Genomic DNA, 25177 nt, shown 5'->3' with positions numbered 1-25177 from the left:
AGCGTTCAATAAAAACATTTGTCTGAATTGTAAATTCACTGGCAACGGAGCAGAGCGAGGCCTGCATCCAGCAACGTTTTTGCAGCTGTTTCAGTACAGCAATACAGGCAGAGAAACGGGAGAGGGCAAACTCCACTGAACTAGTTTCAATGTATGAAATCACTTGGGAGTTTCTGGATTTTTGGTAAATTTCTCCATTAAACTTCTAAATTTGACTTTGGAGCAACCTCGAAATTTTACGTTTGGAGAAACGGAAAATAAACGTCTAATTCTGGAGTGAGACTGTGAGAGCTTGTTGGGCTAACCTTAGCCAGGTTATGGTTAGGATTGGGGGTTAAGGGTTAAGGTCAGGGTTAGGGTGTAAGGGTTAAGATTAGGGTTAGGGTTAGGAGAAGGGTTAGCTAACATGCTATGTAGCTGTAAAGTAGCTAAAACGTTGTACGGTGTTGTAAAGTTGCTAATTAGCTAAAATGCAAAGGTTGTCCGTGATGTGATTTGAACACGCAACATTTTGGTTGCTAGACGTTCGCATTATACGCCCACCATCTTCCCCATATCAAACGTAACATATCATACTAATTTTAGTGTCACAGATGTACTTTTACTATGTTACGTCTCGTCTATGAGGCCAGGCTGTTATAGTTTATCACCTCAAGCAGCAGCTCGCTCAATGAACAAGTGCTATCTTGTCTGAGATCTTCCCCTCCTCCTTCCTTCATCCATCCACCTCTCATTTCATCGTCCTTCGTTCATTTAATTCTCCCACCTGGTCTAGAGATAGAACCTTCACATCTCTGAACAAAGTCTCACCCACTCCTTCTTCCTGTGACAAAAGCCTCTCATAATCTATGGTCTACACAACCTTGACTCACTGCGCCCCTCTGTAAGGTATGCTTAAGTAACAGCCTGGAGGCTTCCATAGATTCTACCACCTCTCCACCCCTAACAGACACACACGGACACACGGACACACGGACACACGGACACACGGACACACACACACACACACACACACACACACACACACACACACACACCTCTCTCTCAGTGTTGGAGTGTAAATCAGTCCCAGGGACAGGGGGACATCTGCCAGCCATGAGAAGATCATCCAGGCAGGAATGTGATCAGGGATGGAGCTGCCTGGCGACCTCAGAAAAAAACACTGAGATCCTAGAGCTCAATATAGTATGTGTGTGCCCATGCACGTACAGGACTGCAGTCTTAAAACCAACTGCTCCAACCCAACCCACCCCACACTCCTCCTCTCATCTCCCCCATCTCTTCAGCTGACACGGGGGTGGGTGGGTGGGGGGGGGGGGGGGGGGGTGCTGGAGAGATGCCTTCTGCTGTCTCTTTTTCTTCTCCAACTTTTATTATTAGGGACAAGGGAAAAGCAAAACATCTGGGAAGAGAGGCAGAAAGGGAGAATGTTTGAACTGGAGTGGCGAAGGAGTCCAATTGAACTGAATCCATCTCCAGAGCATCCAAAGAGCTTGTGTCCCTTCATGGGTTGTTAAGTTCTGCTCTCTTGTGAGCGTGGGTTAATGAGTGAAATATGTGGACAGAAACCAAGGCTACATCCCAAATGGCACCCTAATCCCTTTATAGTGCACTATTTTTTTTGGGTCAGGGCCCATAGAGCACCACATAGGGAATAGGGTGCTATTTGGGACGTATCCCAATACCATGTTTCTTTCTTTTTCCACCTCAGCAGCAGGGTGTATCACAATAACAGCTTTGCGCCGACATTGACCTCATTGAGAAATTAGGAAACTCGATGACGCACTTCTTAATGCAGCTTCTCAATATTGATTTCACAGCACTTTGTAGAGAAGTCTTCCCCTCCCTGGATTCCCATGGAGACCCTGTCCATGTTGATGGGAAATACTGTATCTCCATGCCCACCCACTCCGTCTGGCTTTAATTAAATCTGGTCAAGGCTTTGCTTGGTGGCCCAGTGTATTTACTGCTCACTCTCTTCAGTTGGTTGGGGGTTTCCTCCCTGCTAGTAAGTCTGGGTTACAAAACAAGATGAGCATGTGCTGTGAGCCCGTAATGTAGGACTTATGGCCATGTCATGCTGTCACGGCCAAGTGCTAAGCCTGAAAAGTAGGCTTTTTTCCAAAAGTGTTCAAAAGACTATGGATACTTACATGGTTTTGCGTTATTTTGTTATTCAGCAAGGACAGTTACTAGATAGATACCACATTTTATGCAGTCAAACCTCTTCAGTCTTCATTTTCTTCTCTATAATGGATTATAAAATCAAATTGATAGCCATATGTTTATGAGTGTGGCTCACAACTGTGAGGGGGTTGTCATATTTTTCAGACTACATGTTTACTCCTACCCCCCAAAAGTCCCACTTTCCCATTCATCTTCAAATCAAAAAGGCTTAAGCTGCAATACAGTGTGTTTTGTTGCTTATATACAGTTATTATTAATAGCTCCAAAGGTAAACGACAATCCATCACTGTCATGCCTCATGTTTTGTTTTTGTTCGTGTTTTCTGTCATTCTGTACTCAGTGTGGAAAATCAACCTTCATTTGTCGGGGGTTGTGTTTTTCCTGCCCATTTCCTTAACAGAGGGGACGAGGGGGAAGAACTCCCTTCCCAATACTCCCTCCCTCGTTCCTTCTTCCCTCCCTCTTTCCCAAACCCTGCTCATTTTTGGCAGTTCCTCATTCCTCCTTTTTTCTCTCTCTTTCTGAGAGGTTGTATGACAGCTTTTCCTGCTGCTGGCAGAGAGAGTGGAGACCGTGAGGGAGAGGGAAAGTCTGTTATTCAGAACAAGCCACCACCTCTTCCCTATAGGTTTCTCTACACGCTCCGGGACTGGAGAACAGCAGTAGTCACACACAAGGAACGAGCAAGATTGACAAAGTCAGGATTGCTTGTTGTGTTGATTTTGCCAACCTGGATGCGAGAAGTGGACTGTTTTGACTGAGGCTAGCATTGAGCCTTACCTTATCTCGACAGGAATTAACTTTCCTAAGAGGACACTTTGACAGTACTACTTACTTGGTGAGTGTGACAACCCCAGTCTGTGTATGTACAATAACATATGAACCTCAACGAGGTATTTAAATCACTGTATTTACAATGTAAAGGCTGTAACTTTTTGCGTTTCCCTTAAAACCCATAAGCCATGCTTAAGCCGGGGGAGGGTGTTCTACTAAGCTATATGGAATTTTTTTGAGAAGGTCAAAGGATCATTTTGCTATTTGATTTTGAATTTTAATACCCCTTGAAGTATCCCACAAAAATATGTTTTAAAATATTTTGGGCCGTCCTGCTATTAGCCCATACCAACGCGTTGAATGACAGATTCACTACATGGAACAACAGATAGTCCCCAAAAAATCTAAAGGAAGTTTGTTCTGAAATGTCTCCCCTATATCTGAGAGATATAAGAAAGATCAGGAAACATTTGTAACTTATTTTTTTGCATGTATTTAACCCTTATTTTTGGCACTAAACAGTCTTCACATATATACATACTTCCATTCATTTTTTTCAACTGGTATCATATTAGTGTGTAGCCCAAACTGTTCGGACTCTACAGACAGAAGTTGACAGATCGGCTGTACTGACTTCAGACGAGTCCCAAGACACGTCCCAAGAGCAAAACGGAGAACACCATCGTGTTCGTGAAAGTCTCATCTTTCCATAGAGGGGTCATAATAGTTTGGGAAGACTGATTTTTGTGACAAACACCATTCTAGCTCTTTCACCTTTCACCACAGATGTGGAAGTGTGACATAGGCAGATGCAGTGGATTGAGATGCATCTAATGCAAACCTGATATCTCTAGCTTAAACTGACTGATTTTTATGGGGGTGCGACCTGTGGTGTGTGTCTAGGTACAGTGGGGTTTCAATGAGTGTCTGCGGTTTCATGTTTTGCAGTTTATGTTCCTTCAGAACTCTGCAAAGCAGTACTCTTGTGGTTAGCAAGAGTTTAGGAACACTTTAAAAACTCTAATGACGACTAGAAGTTCCCTTTCTGTCAGTGCACTCAGTAGAACACACAGCTATAGGTTCCAGCGCTGTGTGTTGTAGCTTGTTTCCTTCCTTCCGGGAAGAGTAGCTATATTCACATCTTTACGTGATCCAAGCTCATTTATAGGGGTTATACTGTTCTTGTTGGAGTGTCCTCAAGAGAAGCAATGCTCACCTTTGAGTGTCTCAACAAGTGTCTCAACGTGAGCTCTTACAAGAGCTAAGAGCTCACTGCCCCAACATGTATCTGATGGATCAGTGCCAGAGAGCAGGGCTGATGCAGCTGGCTGCACAGTGGCTAACCTTGCGGTGATAAATTACTTCACTTTCGCCGCAATAAATGCAAACATCCTGCCGCATTCTGTATTTTGGTGAGGGCCGCATCAACAGCGTAATACGATCTGGGGGAGCCGAGGTGGGAGCGTCATGCTTCACTGATGTGCAGCCCTCCCGTTTCATCAACATATAGGGGTCCTGTGTGTGTGCGTACGTGTGTGTGTGTGGGGGAGAATAATGGTTTTGTCTCACACACATACACATGCACACACCGTCTCTACTGGAGTGCTGTGGTCAGCTCCTCTTATCAGTAGGAGATAGCCATTCTCAGAGGTCCCCTCTAATTAGCATTTCTAAGTGGGCAGGCAGCTTGCTATCCCTCCCTGTGTCAATCTGATAAAGTGACAGATAACAGAGGATAAGTGTGAATGCCTTAAACCCTCAAGCGTGTTTTGGGACAGTTGACTTGTATCTGACCTCTCCCAGCTATGTTCCCCACCATCCTCTTGTTCTCCCCAATCTCACTGCCCCATGTTTTATCACTGGGGTTTTTGCCTTATCTGTGGCCTCTAAGGAGTCACAGGTCAATCCTTGACTTGAAACGCTTGTCTAAACTCTAAACCATTTGCCTGGCCCTCTGCTGCACAGGAGACAACAGAGCGCTTCAGAGTGCTTTCACAGACACACATACTGTACAGTGCCTTGCAAAAGTATTCATCCCCCTTGGCATTTTTCCTATTTTGTTGCATTACAACCTGTAATTTAAATGGATTTTACTTGGATTTCATGTAATGGACATACACAAAATAGTCAAAATTGGTGAAGTAAAATGAAAATAATAACTTCATACAGAAAAGTATTTACCTCCTTTGTTATGAAGCCCTTAAATAAGATCTGGTGCAACCAATTACCTTTAGAAGTCACATAATTAGTTAAATAAAGTTCACCTGTGTGCAAACTAAGCGTCACATGATCTGTCACATGATCTCAGTATACATACGTCTGTTCTTGAAGGCCCCAGTGTCTGCAACACCATTAAACAAGGGGCACCATCAAGCAAGCGACACCATGAAGACCAAGGAGCTCTCCAAACAGGTCAGGGACAAAGTTGTGGAGAAGTACAGATCAGGGTTGGATTATAAAAAAATATCTGAAACTTTGAACATCCCACAGAGCACCATTAAATCCATGATTAAACAATGGAAAGAATATGGCACCACAACAAACCTGCCAAGAGAGGGCCACCCACCAAAACTCACGAACCAGGCAAGGAAGGCAATAATCAGAGAAGCAACAAAGAGACCAAAGATAACCCTGAAGGAGCTGCAAAGCTCCACAGCGGAGATTGGAGTATCTGTCCATAGGACCACTTTAAGCCATACACTCCACAGAGCTGGGTTTTACAAAAGAGTGGCCAGAAAAAAGCCATTGCTTAAAGAAAAATATAAGCAAACACATTTGGTGTTTGCCAAAAGGCATGTGGTGTTCTCCAAACATATGGAAGAAGGTACTCTGGCCAGATGAGACTAAAATTGAGCTTTTTGGCTGACAAGGAAACCGCTATATCTGGCGCAAACCCAACACCTTTCATCACCCCGAGAACACCATCACCACAGTGAAGCATGGTGGTGTCAGCATCATGCTGTGGGTTTGTTTTTCATCGGCAGGGACTGAGAAACTGGTCAGAATGATGGATGGAGCTAAATACAGGAAAATTATTGAGGGAAACCTGTTTCAGTCTTCCAGAGATTTGAGACTGGGACGGAGGTTCACCTTCCAGCAGGACAATGACCCTAAACATACTGCTAAACTAACACTTGAGTGGTTTAAGGGGAAACATCTAAGTGTCTTGGAATGGCCTTGTCAAAGCCCAGACCTCAATCCAATTGAGAATCTGTGGAATGACTTAAAGATTGCTGTACACCAGCGGAACCCATTCAACTTGAAGGAGCTGGAGCAGTTTTGCCTTGAAGAATGGGGAAAAATCCCAGTGGCTAGATGTGCCAAGCTTATAGAGACATGCCTCAAGATACTTGCAGCTGTAATTGCTGCAAAAGGTGGCTCTACAAAGTATTGACTTTTAAATAGTTACGCACGCTCAAGTTTTCTGTTTTTGTTGTCATATTTTGCATCTTCCAAGTGGTAGGCATGTTGTGTAAATCAAATTATACCAACCACCCTAAAATCTATTTGATTTCCAGGTTAAGGCAACAAAATAGGAAAAATACCAAAGGGGGTAAATACTTATGTAAGCCACAGTAGCCCTGGATCAAGATGAGTGGTGTATTTTTATGAGTGGTGTATTTGCTTTATTATCACTACAATCCTGTAATGATGCCTTGGTATTGCTATTTAAGCCATTGCCTTGGTCTTGCTGTTCTCGCCTAGCAGAAACTGATAGAGTAACTCACATCTGACAACTTCTTAGGGTGAGTAAACCATTACTCTCACATGTGTGTTGGTATAATTTTTGTTTTGTTGTGTAACATGAGAGAGAGTTTGAGACATGCTATCTAAATGAAGTGGGAGGCACAGTATATTTATTATATTTTGTAGACCAGTAGCCATTAAACGTTATAAACAGGTTTCCAAAGAGACACAGAAGCTATGAACTGCCTTGTCTAATCAGATGTAAAGCCAACAAGACTGTATCCGATTCAGATTCGCCATTGACAAATAATAGGTTGATGAGTGATTTATCTCTGAAGCTGTGTTTAGCAAGACTCCAACTAAAACCACTGCTGTCTCATAAAGCCTCAATGCCTTCTAATGACTGCTTCTCCCTGGTCTCCTTAGACTTAGGGGGATGTTTGACATGCTAAATCCACTAGGGTTTGCCTAAGCCTCTCTATCTCTGTACACATGTGAATGTCCAAGAACATAAAGAGCCCTGCAATTAAGGTAGAATTTGTTTAAAACTTTACATGGGAATCTGGGGGAAGAGAGGTACCATATGGTGAAAAAGGAATAAAAACAAGATGACAGGGTTAAGCACACAGAAACTGGAGGTTTGGACCAAGTCATTGTTTTACGAGTTTTGAGTCCTAAACAAGTCATAATGTGCTCTTCACCAAATGTAATACAATTTCATATTTTTAACAAGAGTAATAGTTAGTATATTACATTTACGCAAATCATGAATGATTTTAAAAACATATATATATATTAACTACTTTCCAAATAAACTTTATATTTCCATGGACACACTCTCTCTGTCTCTCTCTCTCTCTCTCTCTCTCTCTCTCTCTCTCTCTGTGTGGTTACAGTAGGCTAACGTATGTCAATCGATTTAGGAACAGCAGTAACATCAGGCAGGACTTAGGCTACCAATTGCCTAGCCAGTTGAAGCTCAATCTTGGGTGCAACGATCACATTCCCGCACTGACTGACTGTGTGGAGGCTCATTGATTTAACGTTACGTTTGCTACAAGATACACTAGTAAATTAATAAAATATATAGCTGTCGGCTATATTAGCCACGACTTACCGTTCTTTGTGCAGCTTCAAATGTCGAACAAAGTTGGAAATTGTTGCTCCTCCGCCTGTAAATTTCTTCCCACATGTTTTGCAAGTTGCAATCCATTTGATACAGTGTCGTCTTTATATCCGAATGTAATTATTTGGGGTATCATCTTTCCAAGGGCTCCAACTGAATTCACCCGCCGACATTCCTCTGCACTACCACGCGCAACTTTTTCTCAGCTGACACAATTTGATTGGCTGCTGTCCGATTCAAAATGTAATCCGTTAAATTAACAGTTAATGCGCTGCACACTTTTTTTAATAGTATCATTTTTAATATTTGGGCTTAGGGAGGGTATCAAGTCAGGTCGAGTCATAACGCTCAAGTCCAAGTCAAGTCACGAGTCACTGGTGTTAAAGTCAAAGTCGAGTTTCAAGTCATCATATTTGTGACTCGAATCTGACTCGAGTCCAAGTCATGTGGCTCGAGTTCACACCTCTGGAAACTGGTACAGTGACGTTTGTAAAGTATCTCTAGTATTCATTGATTGCACATTAAATAAGAGACACTTGACTCAGAAGCTCAATCTTATGATTGAATCATAGTTTAAGGTCGGTTATCAAATATTTATGGTCTACACCAAACAAGTCGTTTGTCCAGCTCCGACAAAACTGTACCCTGACGAACTAAAGAACTCATACCATACAGACTAAAAATGACAGCACGTGTCACTTTCCCAGAAGACTAGGCTTATTTTATGTCCAGGAAACCAGCTCTACTTGTTTGTGAACAGGACATGGTTGACTCTGCCCAGCCACTCATGGAAAGGGTTAACACATTTTGTGTCATAGGGTAATCACAAGTCTTGTGTAATGAATGCAGTGTGTGGTTGTGGTCGGATGGTACATGCTGGCCCAGATCGATCAAAGATCACGACTCTATTTTTGGAGCTTGAGGTTGGGGATCACCTGAGGGTTACTGTGCTTTAACAAAGCACAGGGGTGCATATGAGGAGGCAAAAATGAACACACATATGGGTGTATGCATGGACACACATCATCACGCTCTGTCTCACACACACATTCCCACTTATACTCTCTCGCACACACACACACACAAACTCATTAAGTTCCAATTCTGAGCATCAATGTCCTGGGCCCTGTATGTACAGTATTTTATATAAATGTTTTATTAATTTCACCATTTAACCAGATAGGCTAGTATTTATTTTTTTTAACCTTTATTTAACTAGGCAAGTCAGTTAAGAACAAATTCTTATTTTCAATGACGGCCTAGGAACAGTGGGTTAACTGCCTGTCCAGGGGCAGAACGACAGATTTGTACCTTGTCAGCTCGGGGTTTGAACTTGCAACCTTCCGGTTACTAGTCCAACGCTCTAACCACTAGGCTAGCCTTTCGAACTGCGACCTGGCCAAGATAAAGCAAAGCAGTACGACACAAACAACAACAGAGAGTTACACATGGAATAAACAAATCATACAGTCAATAACACAATATAAAAAAATATACAGTGTGTGCAAATGAGGTAAGATAAGGGAGGTGATGCAATAAATAGAACACAGTGGCGAAATAATTACAATTTAGCAATTAAACACTGGAGTGATAGAGACTGGAGTTATAGATGTGCAGAAGATGAATGTGCAGAGACACGGTTTAGAGATACTCGCAAAGGCGCAAAAAAATAACAGTATGGGGATGAGGTAGTTGGATGGGCTATGTACAGGTGCAGTGATCTGTGAGCTGCTCTGACAGCTGGTGCTTAACTTCTCTGCGATATGTGGGACGGTAGAGTCCCACCTCGCCAACAGCCAGTGAAATTGCATGGCGCGAAATTCAAAACAACAGAAATCCAATAATTAAAATTCCTCAAACATACAAGTATTTTACACCATTTAAAGATAAACTTGTTGTAAATCCAGCCACAGTGTCCGATTTCAAAAAGGCTTTACAGCGAAAGGACACCAAACGATTATGTTAGGTCAGTACCTAGTCACAGAAAAACACAGACATTTTTCCAGCCAAAGAGAGGAGTCACAAAAAGCAGAAATAGAGCTAAAATGAATCACTAACCTTTGATGATCTTCATCAGATGACACTCATAGGACTTCATGTTACACAATACATGTATGTTTTGTTCGATAAAGTTCATATTTATATCCAAAAATCTCAGCGTGTTGTTTTCAGTAGTTCCTAAACATAGTGATTTTGCAGAGAGCCATATCAATTTACAGAAATACTCATAATAAACATTGCTAAAAGAAACAAGTGTTATGCATGGAATTTTAGATCCACTTCTCCTTAATGCAACCGCTGTGTCAGATCTAAAAAAAACTTCCCTGAAAAAGCACACCATGCAATAATCTGAGTACAGTGCTCAGACACAAAAACAAGCCATACAGATATCCGCCATGTTGTGGAGTCAACAGAAGTCAGAAATAGCATTATAAATATTAATTTGATGATCTTAACATACCTTTGATGATCTTAATCAGAATGCACTCCCAGGAATCCCAGTTCCACAATAAATGTTTGATTTGTTCGATAAAGTCCATCATTTACGTCCAAATACCTCCTTTTTGTTCGCGCATTTAGTACACAATCCAAACTCTCGAGGCGCGGGCAAGTACAGGCGAAAGTTTAGATGAAAAGTCATATTACAGTTCGTAGAAACATGTCAAACGAAGAATAGAATCAATTTGTAGGATGGTTTTATCATAAATCTTCAATAATGTTCCAACCGGAGAATTCCTTTGGCTTCATAAATGCAATGGAAAGCAGGTCGCTCTCACGTGAGCGCTTGATCAGCTCATGGCACTCTGCCAGAGCCCTGACTCATTCAGACTCCTTCACAGTAGAAGCCTCAAACAAGGTTCTAAAGACTGTTGACAACTAGTGGGAGCCTTAGGAAGTGCAATATGACCCCATAGACACTGTATATTCGATAGGCAATGAGTTTACAAACGTCAGAGTGTTCCCTATCCAAATCTACTAATTATATGCATATTCTAGCTTTTATGGCTGAGTAGCAGGCAGTTTACTATGGGCCCCTTTTTATCCAAGCTACTCAATACCCCCCCCCCCCCCCCCCCAGTCCCAAAGAAGTTAAAGTTAGTGAGGGGGGAGATATGAGTCTCCAGCTTCAGTGATTTTTGCAATTTGTTCCAGGCATTGGCAGCAGAGAACTGGAAGGAAAGGCGGCCAAAGGAGGGATTGGCGTTGGGGGTGACAAGTGAGATATACCTGCTGGACCGCATGCTATGGGTGGGTGCTGCTATGGTGACCAGTGAGCTGAGATAAAGCAGGGCTTTACCTAGCAATGACTTATAGATGACCTGTAGCCAGTGGGTTTGGCGACGAATATGAAGCAAGGGCCAGCTAACGAGAGCATACCGGTCGCAGTGGTGGGTAGTGCATGGGGCTTTGGTGACAAAACGGATGGCACTGTGATAGACTGCATCAAATTTGCTGAGTAGAGTGTTGGTGGCTATTTTGTAAATGACATCGCCAAAGTCAAGGATCGGTAGGATAGTCAGTTTTAAGAGGGTATGTTTGGCAGCATGAGTGAAGGATGTTTTGCTGCAAAATAGGAAGCCAATTCTAGATTTCATTTTGGATTGGAGATGCTTAATGTGAGTCTGGAAGGAGACTTTACAGTCTAGCTAGACACCTAGGTATTTGTAGATGTCCACATATTCTAGTGTCCACATATTCGAGTAGTGATGCTGGACGGGCGGGCGGGCAGGTGCTGGTAGCGATCGGTTGAAGAGCATGCATTTAGTTTTACTTGCATTTAAGAGCAGTTGGAGGCCACAGAAGGAGAGTTGTATGGCATTGAAGCTTGTCTGGAGGTTAGTTAACACAGTGTCCAAAGAAGGGCCAGAAGTATACAGAATGCTATCGTCTGTGGAGAGGTTTATCAGAGAATCACCAGCAGCAAGAGCGACATCATTGATGTATACAGAGAAGAGAGTTGGATCGAGAATTGAACCCTGTGGCACCCCCAGAGAGACTGCCAGAGGTCCGGACAACAGGCCTTCAGATTTGACACACTGAATTTTGTCTGAGAAGTAGTTGGTGAACCAGGCGATGCAGTCATTTGAGAAACCAAGGCTGTTGAGTCTGCCGATAAGAATGTGGTGATTGACAGAGTCGAAAGCCTTGGCCAGGTCTATGAATACAGCTGCACAGTATTGTCTCTTGTCGATGGAGGCTATGATATCGTTTAGGACCTTGAGCGTGGCTGAGTTGCACCCATGACCAGCTGGGAAACCAGATTGCATAGCAGAGAAGGTACGGTGGGATTCAAAATGGTCGGTGATCTGTTTGATAACTTGGCTTTCGAAGACCTTAGAAAGGCAGGGTAGGATAGATATAGGTCTGTAGCAGTTTGGGTCTAGAGTGTCTCCCCCTTTGAAGAGGGGGATGACCGCGGCAGCTTTCCAATCTTTGGGGATCTCAGACAATACGGAAGAGAGGTTGAACAAGTAGTAATAGGGGTTGCAACAATTTTGGCTGATCATTTTAGAAAGAGAGGGTCCAGATTGTCAATTCCTGCTGATTTGTAGGGGTCCAGATTTTGCAGCTCTTTCAGAACATCAGCTATCTGGATTTGGGAGAAGGAGAAATGGGGGAGGTTTGGGAAAGTTGCTGTGGGGGGTGAAGAGCTGTTGACCAGGGTAGGGGTGGCCAGGTGGAATGCATGGCCAGCAGTAGAAAAATGCTTATTGAAATTCTCAATCATCGTGGATTTATCGGTGGTGACAGTGTTTTCTAGCCTCAGTGCAGTGGGCAGCTGGGAGGAGGTGCCCTTATTCTCCATTGTCTTTACAGTGTCCCAGAACTTTTTGGAGTTTGTGTTGCAGGATGCAAATTTCTGTTTGAAAAAGCTGCTTTCCTAACTGCCTAACTGTTCCTGGTTAAAATTTTTTGAATGGGGCATGCTTATTTGCGATTGTGAGGAAAGCACTTTTAAAGAATAACCAGGCCTCTTTTACTGATGGGATGAGGTCAATATCCTTCCAGGATACCCTGGCCAGGTCAATTAGAAAGGCCTGCTTGCTGAAGTGTTTTAGGGAGTGTTTGACTGTGATGCGGGGTGGTTGTTCGACCGCAGACCCATTACGGACACAAGCAATGAGGCATTGATCACTGAGATCCTCGTTGATGACAGCAGAGGTGTATTTGGAGGGTAGGTTGGTTAGGATGATATCTATGAGGGTGCCTGTGTTTACAGATTTGGGGTTGTACGGTGGTAGTTGCATTGATAATTTTTGTGAGATTGAGGGCATCAAGCTTAGATTCTTGGATGGCCGAGGTGTTAAGCATATCCCAGTTTAGGTCACCTAACAGCACGAGCTATGGAGATAGATACGGGGCAATCAATTCACATATGGTGTCCAGGGCACAGCTAGGGGCAGAAGGTGGTCTACAGCAAGCGGCAACAGTAAGAGACTTGTTTCTGGAAAGGTGGATTTTTAAAAGTAGAAGCTCAAATTGTTTGGGCACAGACCTGAATAGTAAGACAGAACTATGCAGGCTATCTCTGCAGTAGATTGCTACTCCGCCCCCTTTGGCAGTTCTATCTTGTCGGAAAATGTTATTGTTAGGGATGGACATTTCAGGGTTTTTTGGTGGCCTTCCTAATCCAGGATTCAGACACGACTAGGACATCCGGGTTGGCAGAGTGTGCTAAAGCAGTGAATAAAGCAAACTTAGGGAGGAGGCTTCTAATGTTAACATGCATGAGCTGGATTGCGATGGAGCACGTATGATAAAGTTGATATGGTGATAGAGCATGTGTTTTCTCTTCTGGATTTCCATAGGAGAGCAGCACTTTGTCTCTGTCTAACATCAAACCCCTCAACCCCACATCTGGCCGCTATTAACCTCCACCCCCATGGGCCCATATCTCCATTACTCCCCATACCCCCACCAGCCCAATCCTCGTGGGTTAAAGAGATTGCTCGCTAGATAATTTCTTATGTCAAATACCTGCTTCGGTTTGTCACGGATTGCAGTTACATTCGCACTGAAAAGCATAGAGGCTTCTCTGCTGAACCAAGTTGGAGTGGACTTGAAGATGACACTCTCCATTTAAATGAAATCATGGCCTCACGTAGAGAAGTATGACATAAAGAAACCAAAATAACTTCCTTATTGAGTATCCGCCCTGTGAATTAGATCAGAATGTTTAGTAATGCCTTGGATGAGAAGAAGGTTCTGGTCCATGAAAGAAGGTTCTGGTCCCAGTGTTAAAAAGCTGTTAAGTTAGACTAAAGTCAAATTCAACAACTTATCAAAACTGTCCACCCACTGTGCACAAATGTCGGTACAATGTCAAGTTTTCATTTACATTTGATTGCGTTGTCAATGAGCGTGAATTGAAAGTGAAATCAAAACAATCTTTGAGCCATGTAAGTGCATTTTGGTTAAAAGTTGGGTAAAAAATTATCTACAAAAATGGTTGATTCTCCCAGTTTGTGCCTGGTGGGCAGTTTAAAATGGCTCACTTATAACCCAGAGAAAGTTAATCCAAGGCTAATGTTTGGAAACCACCTTCACTGGGTGGCAACCCTGCTCGCTGTTCGGGAGGAGAAAACGAAAAGCAGATTTTCTACGTCTGAGTCTCAGCTCAGTGGAGCTCCCCATACTCTCAGCTGGCAGACATCTTTGGGGTCAGCTCTACCTTGTGCTTGGTGTCACTGGGCCTGATGGCAAACACATGTCTGACTGGGCTCAAACTGAAATAATTCCCCCCACAGTACTTGCCCATGGCCAGGGCACGGTGCAATGGAAAACAGCACCAACACTTAGCACAGCTTGATCCCCAAGATCCCACGTCAAGAGAAAACAAGAAAGGAAGACACTCTCTTTTCTCTGAAATGCCCTTACAACCCTTTACTGTCGTCAAGAAAGACCGGCCGCGCTGGACAGAAAATGCCTTCACCAGATGCCTACCCTCTGAATGCTTTTGCAGGCCCCGGCGAACAGAGCCCTAGCTCTTAGGAAAAGTGTCCGTGTTTATTGGGTGGAACATTACCGCCTGCACCTCTGCCTGTCTTTCTCAGGGAGAGGGTCATGGCTAGAAGGGATACAGCTTCTGTCAAATTAACATCAAAAGTTTTTTGGGGGGGCATTTTTCCTAACCCTAACCCTTTTCTTTACCTTAACATAAATATCCTAACCTGCTACGTATATTCTCCTAACCTGCTGCATATGTTCTCCTAACCTGATACAAAAAAAATCTAAATGACAAAAGCTGTATCCCTTCTAGTCAAATCCCAGAGGGAGCTTGAACTTGAACTTCAGGCTTTTCTGGACTTGGATGCTGTCCTGCCTTGGTTGGTGGTCAGGGGATCTTGGTTGGCTGGGTTTAGGCTAGAGAAAGACTGTGAGACCATACACTGCCGTGATTGAAGCCACATGGTTAACTCTTTTACAGAAATCTGTTAAAATAGGAAAGGTATGGGAAAAAAAACATTCAGTAGATATTGCTGTGATACAACTTCAGTTTATGAGCATCTAGGGAATAGCCATTAACCTGCTTTTCTGCTACTTACAGAATCTCACATCATGGCTTTCGGTGAAAAATTGAAAAAAAAGTAAATCAAAGCAGTAGCTCTACAGGCTGCACAATTCTAGCATACAGTATTTATTCACGTTGCAAAAGTCAAGTGGAGTATATTGAGCTTAGAACTGCCTCCATGTGCTCAAAACAATGAATAAATTACTCCTCAGTGGTCCATTTGATCCCATGGATCATTAATCACATACAGATTTTCTCTCTCAGTAGCAGAAAGAAAAATATAAGAAACAAGGATCATTTTAATTAACATTGTCAGGGGCAAAGTTGATGAATGCTATAAAATTGTCCTCACTTTACACTCAAACTCAAAGTGACACCAGCTATGTCTCTGATCTCCCATGCCAGAGTTGCATAATAGGCTATATCTGTGCATAAAAACAACAAAATGTGATTAAATTCAAATCTGGGCTGTTCAACTCACTGAAGACCTATGCCAGGCAAACTACAGAAAGAGCGTCCATTGTGCCAGGGAAAAATTGCGGCAGCACAGAAATTCTAGGTATCAAAAATATCCCTGTCCCTCTGTGGTTCAAAGTGTGTCATTATCATGAGGAAGCAGGTGTACTCGCTCCCTTGTGGGATTTGTATTTTTTCATGCAGTTTCTCATTGTTATTCAATTATGGCTACACTCCCTGGATAAATTCCTACTCATGGGTTGTTAATGTGATTTCTCAGACGCGGCAGAGGAGTACTATGGTTAGATACTTTATTAATGGTTTATAGTGTACATGTATCTAGGGAAAAGGGCTTCTGTTTGGTAATAGGAGCGAAAAGTCTTGCCTCTGAGGTTGGTCCCTGTCACTATGTGGCTAGTCAATCATTTAGGAACTATCTTTATCTAGAGAGACGGCATAATCAGCTTCTCCCCACAAGACAATAACAGCATGATTAGCTCAGACAATCAGACAATGTTATCATTCACTTTAAAGGCCCACTTTAAAACTATCATGTTGACTCTGTGGACAGTTGTTCATTGTTTCCATACCTCCATCTATGAATTCACATTTTTTTTTACGTTTCTTTGACCCAGCTTTATAGCAAACCAAGTGGCGGGCTGCCGTTTAAGGAGTGGGAGTTAAGGGCAGTTGTCTGGACTAGGTTCCGGACTGACGGTACAACCAGATGTAAGGGGGGAAACATGGTAGGAAAGGAAAAGCTACTGTGCTCTTCTGCAAGATGATAAGAACAAAAATATCACAACTTTAACGGACAGGGTTTTCCTTCATTTGGTTCCTCTGTCCTCCCAACCAAAGCAAACAATTGTCAGTCAGAAATAGAGAATGAACTCTTCCCAGGCCTCACAACACCACATGTTGTTTACCTCAGCGTCAGTTTCAGCACTATTTGCCTTACAGTTATTGGAGACTTGGATGAACTTTTCATTGTTTTTGTATCTTGACATGGTGTCAAGATACACTTTTCTTACACTCTTAAGTACACACTAATTGGCTTCAATGTGAAGTCATTGGTTGACTGATGCTGCCCACCATGTGACTGAGGACACAGGAAGTGGATTGTGTGTTCAAATTGTTTGACCTGAGGATATGAGGTCAGTTAGGATTGAATGACAGGCATTATTTGGTAGCATGCGAGGTGACGTAATCTATGAGTGAGGCCTTCAAAGCTGAAGCCTTCTCACACAACATTAGCTTAGAATGTGCCTCCATTTATTTTCCAGTACCATAAAGGGTCTTTGGCATGTCGGTGTAGGAAAACCCTGTTTTGGTTTTATGTCATTTTTTTTGTAGTGGCATAATGATCCAGTTAGCATTTGAACCCCTTTAGAGGCTCTTGAAGGGAGTAATATGCCAGAACATTTTCAGCACAGCATTCAAGGTCCCCAAAACTGCAGAAACACTGAAACATATGTGAACAGTGTTTTTCTCTCCAGCAGTGAAGGGGCATGGCAACATCTGCTATTGAATAGAACGTTAAGTCACTTGGAGAACATGACTGAAATTTGAGTCATGGGATTGAGGGAGGTGGAGAGCACGTCTGTTCATAATTTCTTCCTCAGGGCAAAACAAAAACAAAACAAAACAACAGGCCCAGGTTAATTATTGTTTAGATTGGCTTTAAACGAGTCTCCGGTTGTCTTTAACCACCCTTCTCAGATGCCTGAGTTCTGACTAATTCCATTCTGGTGCATTCCACTGTGAGAAAAGAGCAGTTGGGCCCAGTTAGCAGTCCAATCATTAGCCATGACCTTGGAAAACTGGTGAAATCACTCGGACCTTACACTTCATTACCTAAGCTCTTTAGACAGTATCCTATGCGGGTACTGGCTGCTTTGCCTAGATGATGCATTGTTTCAAATAGCTCAGCAAGGATCAGGCCAAGGTGGCCTGGTCCGAGATCTGTTTTTGTTTGGCAATTACAATGACTGTAGTTGGCTATACATACAACACAAACAGATCTGGGACCAGGCTACAGGAATTATGTGCTGGGGGAAAGTTGACCTTGTCTGTTCAAACACAAGTTGCAGTAATTGAAAAGGAAGGATGTAAAAACAGGAAGAGTGTGCAGATGGAACCCACTTCTGTGGTCCAAAACAAAAGGCTCACTGACCATATGACTCTGTGGCCTGGAGTGGAGAGATGCTGTCATGGCGACTGTTCCCTGGGTCCCTGCTAGCCCCAAACACTCTCTCGGCCCAGCATTAGTGTACATAGGGTCTGGCAAGAGTCAGCAAGATCAAAATCTGCACTGGGAAGCAAAGAGGCCCTGCTAAACCAACTCAAACTGGCACTGGGCTTTTTCCTCTCAACACATAAAGGGTTTGTGAAAAAATGTTAAATGTTTTTCACGGTCCTCTTTCCCCACCTGGCATTTAAAGAGCTGCTCATATTCTGTGAGATATACGGTGGCTGTCGGGTTTATAGACTAGGATTTCTACTTCTTGGAGACAAAGTGCTCTGAGGATATTGCAGTGGTTTGATGTGTCAGAGATGGGATGAGACTTAAGTTTATGTGTTGAACTGTTTCCAGGGAAACATCAGCCTGTGACTTTATCAGAGATATTTGATATACTTTCATTCATTGTAAGCAGCTTTGACTTTACTTCAAACATATCAGTGCTTAGGAATACACACAAAAACCTAGTGAGAATTCAATCTTTGTCATGTTTGATTACAAACACCATGGACAAATCCCCCACCAAAAAAATGCCTCTTCCTCCTTGCACATCATTTATTGTTGTGTAGCCTCCATACATGAACAAGTGCAGTGTTTCAGTGTTTAACGTTTATAACATAGTTACTTGCATGTCTTTTGAACAGATGTGTATGTAAATTGTATTTATACAGTATGCACTGTATATGTATGCGTTTGCGTATCGAAATATGAACTTTTGTACTACTGAAAGCAAAGCCTGTATTTTGTCTGCTGCCGGACTGTGTATCCCTCGGCAACAGCAAAAGGCTTGTCATTGTTTGCATTGCCAACGCCTCAGTGAGTTTGGATCTGATGTAAGCTGACGGCTGTGTGAGTGTCTGTGTGTTTGTTCTTGTCTCAGGGCGGCCAAATGAACTGTTCGGCCTGAGGAGAGAAGGGCACGGGGCGTAGATCCAGAGAGACAGAGAGAGAGGGTAGCTCAATCATTCAGCAAACCTCTCCACTTCCATCATGAGCTGGGACTGAATAGTTACCACTACAGCTTCATTTTATGGTAAGGTTTATGATACGATACAAGGTGTACATCTGTCTGTGCTTGTTATTGCATATCTTTATATCTTAGAGAAAGAGCATTGTGCTTTTTTTAAAGAGTCAGGCATGTGCAATACATATGGTTGACCAATGTTTTTGTTGCATTTTTCAATCCTTGCTGCATTAACAAATGAGCGTGTTAACAACAGTATAATATCATCGGGATTCACATTAGTGTAAAATCCATAGACTGAAGAGATCAGCCAACAATGTTGAGGTGACAGAACAAAAACAGGTGGCCTGTGCCATTTTTGATGTCAACGATCTGTAGGCTATGAGAATATCATGCCATGTGCTATGACTTAGCTTGTTGTGAGCAATTCCACGGGTTAGTGCTCTATGTGACTGTGCTAGAGTCAGCCATCTTGTCCTACTTGAACAACATGTTTGTTCCCCTGGGAGCCATAACACAGAACACGTGTAGAATGAAAGGGATCGAAGGCTAATGCTAACACATTGAAGGGTTCAGGGAGACTCGTATTGGCTGGGCCCCTGTGTCACTATCTATAGCATCTTGGTTTTCCTGTGTCATGTGCCTTCCATGTGAGGATGTCATCAAGGCGGGTCGGGGGGAGAACAATAGTGGAGCGGACGAGAAAAGGGCAGAGTCAGCAGGAAAGGGCTATGACAAGGGTTGAGGGTGAAGAGAGGGGGTTGCACAGGAAATGCAGGAGAGACCCAGCAGGGCCTTGTGGATAGAGTGTTCCATATGGGAGAATCCACCCAGCCTCTCACTCTGATTGGAAACAGTCTCTCTCGCTCTCTCTCTCTCTCTCTCGCTCTCTCTCTCAAAAGCACAGGGGCTTGCCTTTATAGCCTAGCCTATGTAATTGACAGAAAATAAAAACAGACCACATAGGAAAAGAAGCAGGACCAGGCGTCATACTTTTGTTGTGTGGCGAGGCGTGGCGCCGCAAGGTTCTCTGTGAGGGAAACTTGAGACTTCCTGGGGAGTCTGAGGTGAGGGAGTAATGACCGGGCCATCGAGGGCCTGCAGGAACACAATGGAGCCAAACAGAGCGTCAGGAAACGCTGAGGAAAAGACTCAGACGACCAGAAAGCGTCACCAGATATAAGCCCAGTGGCCAAAACTTAAACCAATTAAATTACTTGTCTAAACTCAATCATTCACATTTGGTTCTGCTCTCCAGGCAGAGCTGCCTTCAAAACAAGATTAAAAAAGGAAAACCCAGTGACTCTGTTTCAGTCAGGGACTAAAATACATAGTCAAACAATAGCAACAACACAGGTCTTCCAGGTGTTCACCTATTTGTGTCAGTCAGGGAAATTGAAAGGGTGAACTAAACAGGTACTGTAAAAACAACACAGACGGCCTTAGGCCTTGCCCCCATTGATCCGGGAGGCTCGTTGGAGGAAGTGCTGTTCATTGGCTTCTGAGGAGAGAGTTGACCCCTGGACCCTCACTGTAGAGGCCTGTCACGGCTCACAGGCAGGACCATGTTCCAAATGCGTCATGAACCCAGTTTGCGCGGTTGGTATTTGAGGACGAATAAGTGGAGCTTTTGTTTGCCACAGTTGGACCAGTTAGGCCTGGTCCTCACCCACCCAAAGACATATGTGACCGACCGGCTCAATTCGGTCTTATGTAGAAAAATGTAGTATATCATACACTACAGTTGAGGAACAATGTGAAAGTAATTCTGCTTTGAAAGCTGATAAACGTGTAATACCACTTTTGAGAACATTTCCCTATGGAGATATTCTGTGGTCAGTGCGTTTGGCGCGATAGCAAACAAGAAAACATCTAGTGTGGCACTAGAGGCACTCGGAAAACACTTTAACTACGTTTTAAAGGGGAGGGGAATTATAGGGGTTTGTGGTAGCAGAAGTGTTTCGGTGGGGTGCATGAGGGTAGCATGAGGGTAGCATGTGTCTTTTGGCCAAGTCTCGTGTCAGTTTGTTTGTTGTGGAACTTTCTGTGGTACACAGTGGGAATAACTGAATTCATGCATACATTACTGCATACAGTACTTGCCATTGCATGCATGGCATTGAAGTTGAGATCGCAAGGAATTCTGATGCAGTGGGTTGTGTTTATTTGTTCTAGGTGTAAGCAAAGGCTACTGGATATATCGTCAGCATGGACGCAAAGAGGAAAGAGATGGACCTCCTGAGCAACAGCATAGCTGCCTATGCACACATCAAAGGTCAATCAATCAATCACTTTAACATCAGCAGTTCTCACATTGCTTTTAAAGTACCACAAAATAAATCAATGAAACAAAATCACCAATGTGCCAGTCATAACAATATTGATTTAGGCTACTAGCACAATGCCTTTTTGACATATTGTGGGGTTTTGTTATACTAGGTGAAATTACCAGTTATCTTTTTCTGTCCTGTAGAGAACCCAGAGAGCTTTGGGCTGTACTTTGTGATTGGGGTTTGTTTTGGCCTGGTCCTCACCCTCTGCCTCCTGGTCATCCGGATCTCCTGCAAGCCCCGCACCAACATCCCGGCCTCCACGCCCGAGAAGAAACACCTGAAGGACTTCAGTGAGGACGAATGTGATGAAGATAGCGAGGATGAGGATGAGGAAGAGGAGGGTGACGTCGAAGCACCTGCCCCCATGCCCACCACAGAGATTCCCATTGGCAACCACCACAACCACAGCCAATCGGACGGGACACTGAGCGTTAACGTGTTCACGTCGGCCGAGGAGCTAGAGCGGGCACAGCGATTGGAGGAGAGGGAGCGAATCATACGGGAGATCTGGAGGAATGGGCAGCCTGATATCCTGGGTTCAGGAACAGGCACTATAGGTCGGGTGCACTACTACTAACGTCCAGTACTACTGGGCCACTGAATGGACATACTATATAGAACTATGGTGCTATGGAATCAGGGGGTACACTGTGGTCCACACCCGCCAAAGACAGATTCCCATGAGGGGTGTCACTCATGCTGTTGTATACAGACAGGTCACAAGTGGCGTGCTACTTCGATCTGGGGTGTATTCAGTGATGTGAAATCTTCTGAATGTTGCAGATAGAAATATAATGAATAGAGCTGACAAAATTCACTATTCTACCTGAAAGACAAACATATCTGTTCTGCATGATAAGTTTCTATCTGAACATTCTGTAACGTGACATCCCTCTGAACAGGCCCTTGAAGTGTAAGTCTTGACTCTAACACTATGTGATAGTGGTGTGCTGTGTGAATGTATTTCCCCCATCAACATTTGTCACCTACTACCACTGCCATAATGGAGTTATACCACAAGGCACCTTTGAGACCAGTTCTGCTGCTTTGTGATTTAGGCATGTGAACGGGAACATTTATCATAATTGGAGTCTACAGTGTGGAGAGATGCCTGAACAAAGTATTGCCCTTAGAAAAACACAAAGGGAGTAAGGAAGGACTAATACAGCCATTGACAAATAGCCAGAGATACTGTAGGGAGTAGGGACCAAGTATTTTGCAATGAGAGGTCACTTTCTTTTGTTTGCTATGGGGCCATGTTTCCCTCAACACTGGTGAGTTTACAGCGGGACAGTGCCGTGAGCTGTTTGTCATTATATTAGGAAATTATCCTCAATGCTTTAGAGTGGTCTTGGAACCTTCTGTGAGAAAATAGCTTTGCCTAAGTAAGAAAATAGAAATGGATTCGGTGAGACGATTTTTCAAAGTCATTTTGGAATTGGACTGCTCAGTTTGCTCAGTTTAAGAACACAGTTTTAGGCTGTTTTCAGAACCAATTACACTAGGGGAAATTAAGTAATTAAAGTGGGAAACTCAAAAGGCCTTGTGGTTGTTTCTGTTACACTTAATGTATTTTAGACAAACAATGCTCTTTCTTAAAATGTTCCTAGACTATGTATTTTGAATATACTGTACAATATAAAGATTGTCTAGGGCTGAAATTTAACAACTGAAAAACCTCAGTTGAACCATTTAATTACAATGGATTGTAAGGTCACTCATAGTGAACTGTTATTCTTAATCAATTGCTCCCATGTGTGCCTTGAAATGTTAAATAGATATGATTTTTATAGTACAATATCTTGAAAACTTGTTTACTAAATGTTTTGGCAAAACCCAGTGGTCTATCTAAACGAAATAAAGTCTTATTTTATTGTCGGAAATAAAACACAGGAAAAAAGGATATTTGATTGCCAACAGAATCATGTTGAACGTTGATGAATAACACAAGCTGCATATGTACCTTGGGTATGATCATTATCCAGTTTGGTTCTCTTGGGCTTTAGCTGTACAGGTTATTCAAATTATTAAAAAACTTCTTAGTGCTATGCGTCCCATCAGCGGGACACCCATCTTAAAATTCTGGATATTAAACATCTAGGTACAGACAAGTGTCGTATATAGGTTAAAAGCTTAAATTCTTGTTAATCTAACTGCATTGTCTGATTTATAATAGGCTTTACAGCAAAAGCATGCCATTCGATTGTTTGAGGACGGCGCCCCACATCAACGTATTTTTCAACCAGCACAGGCTTCATAAAATCACAAATAGCGATTAAATAATCACTTACTTTTTGAAAATCTTCCTCTGATTTGCAATCCAAAGGGTCCTGACTACAACATGCATGGTCGTTTAGATAAAATCCTTCTTTGTATCCCAAAAAAGTATGTTTAGTTGGCGCCATCAATTTGAGTTCAACATGCAGGAATTCAAAAAAGCTACCGCTAAACTTTGTTAAACCAAGTCAAACTATGTTTCTATTTAATCATCGGGTATCCTAAAATGTAACTAAACTATAATATTTCATACCGGAAAGAAGTATGTTCAATATAAAAGATTAGCAAGTGCGCGTCCTCTTAGTTGCACGCCCACATGCTGGTTCCCAACTCTGACTCCCTGTAACAAAACTCAAAATTCTGAACAAGCCTGAAACCTTGAACAAAGACTGTTGACATCTAGTGGAAGCCATAGAAATTGCAAGCTGGGAGCTGGAATTGCATAGGACCCATAGCTTTCAATTGGAAGAGCATGGGATCTCAAAAACAAAATTCCAGTTGGTTTTTCTTTGGATTTTCTCCTACCGTATCAATTGTGTTATAGTCTCATACATTATTTTAAAATTTCTACAGACTTCAAAGTGTTTTATATCCAATGGTACCAAGTATATGCATATCCTGGCTTCTGGGCCTGAGTAACAGGCAGTTTACTTTGGGCAAGTCAGTCAGGCGGAAATTCTGAAAAAAGGACCCTAGCCCCAAATAAATACCTGGCCCTCCAACTAAATATAATTATCAGTGTACCAACTGGGCACAGATATCAATTCAACATATATTCCACGTTGGTTCAACGTAATGTGATTGAAATTACATTTAACCAATGCAGTCATTTATATTGATTACTGCATTGTTGGGTTTACAGCTTGCAAGAAAGGCATTCCACTGTACTTGTGCAGGTGACATTAAAACTTGAAACTTGAAACAACATAGATTCAACCAGTGTGTGCTCAGTAGATATGTCTTATATCCATTAGACTTTTTGACCAACCTAGCAGCCAGAAGCCTTAGTACTGGAGCCTGACTGTGCTCGACACCCATGCATAAAGAGGCCAGGCTAACGTTGCGAGGAGGAAGACATTGCTTGTAGAGGAAACCAGCCAAGAACTTCTGTAGCATGTCTTAAACCTCCTCGAAGTTCACAATGTGCTGGAAAAGCAGACAGGGTAGCAGGTTTGCCTTGGCGAGGTTTTCTCTGTTGAGGTCAGGGCTAAACCCTTATGTGGTCCAGGCCGTAGCTACATATAATGACACCGAGGTCTGGACCTCTGGATTTTTTTCGAATTAGAATTAATAATAATTGGGGTCTCAACTTGCTGTTGAGTCATAGCAGAATACACAAGGTGCAATTTCAAGACTTTGTTGTGCATCAGCAGTTTTCCTGTTGTTACATGTCACTCACTGGCAGTCACTCAATTAGCCCATATCAATAAAGAAAAAAGTAGATTGGTAAATTAGTATAGTTAGTCTAGCCAGCTATCTAAACTTGAAGCAACCATGTTCAAATTACCGACGGGGCACGAAGGGCACGTCCCCAGGTGCCCTGACCTCCAGAGGGCCCACATTGTTTTTCTAAGTCACTCTCACTCAGATATCATATTAAGGGTTGGATTCAATCAGTATC

General features: G+C 42.9%; 1 protein-coding gene across 1 annotated transcript; it reads left to right on the top strand.

Moving 5' to 3' along the window:
- Nucleotides 1-2631: 2631 nt before the first annotated feature.
- LOC110489074 (protein eva-1 homolog B) lies at nt 2632-22996 on the top strand. Its single transcript, XM_021561641.3, has 4 exons — nt 2632-3025; nt 18863-19015; nt 21122-21221; nt 21420-22996. Exons 3-4 carry the CDS (start codon nt 21155-21157, stop codon nt 21854-21856), a joined length of 504 nt encoding a protein of 167 aa, XP_021417316.1. The 5' UTR covers nt 2632-3025; nt 18863-19015; nt 21122-21154; the 3' UTR covers nt 21857-22996.
- The last annotated feature ends 2181 nt before the right edge of the window (nt 22997-25177 follow it).

This window comes from Oncorhynchus mykiss, chromosome 2, assembly GCF_057628025.1.
Source record: "Oncorhynchus mykiss isolate SJ-2025 chromosome 2, ASM5762802v1, whole genome shotgun sequence".
Lineage (NCBI taxonomy): Eukaryota > Metazoa > Chordata > Actinopteri > Salmoniformes > Salmonidae > Oncorhynchus > Oncorhynchus mykiss.
The sequence above is the reverse complement of the archived record's forward strand: the minus strand, read 5'-3'. Positions and strand labels throughout refer to the sequence as shown.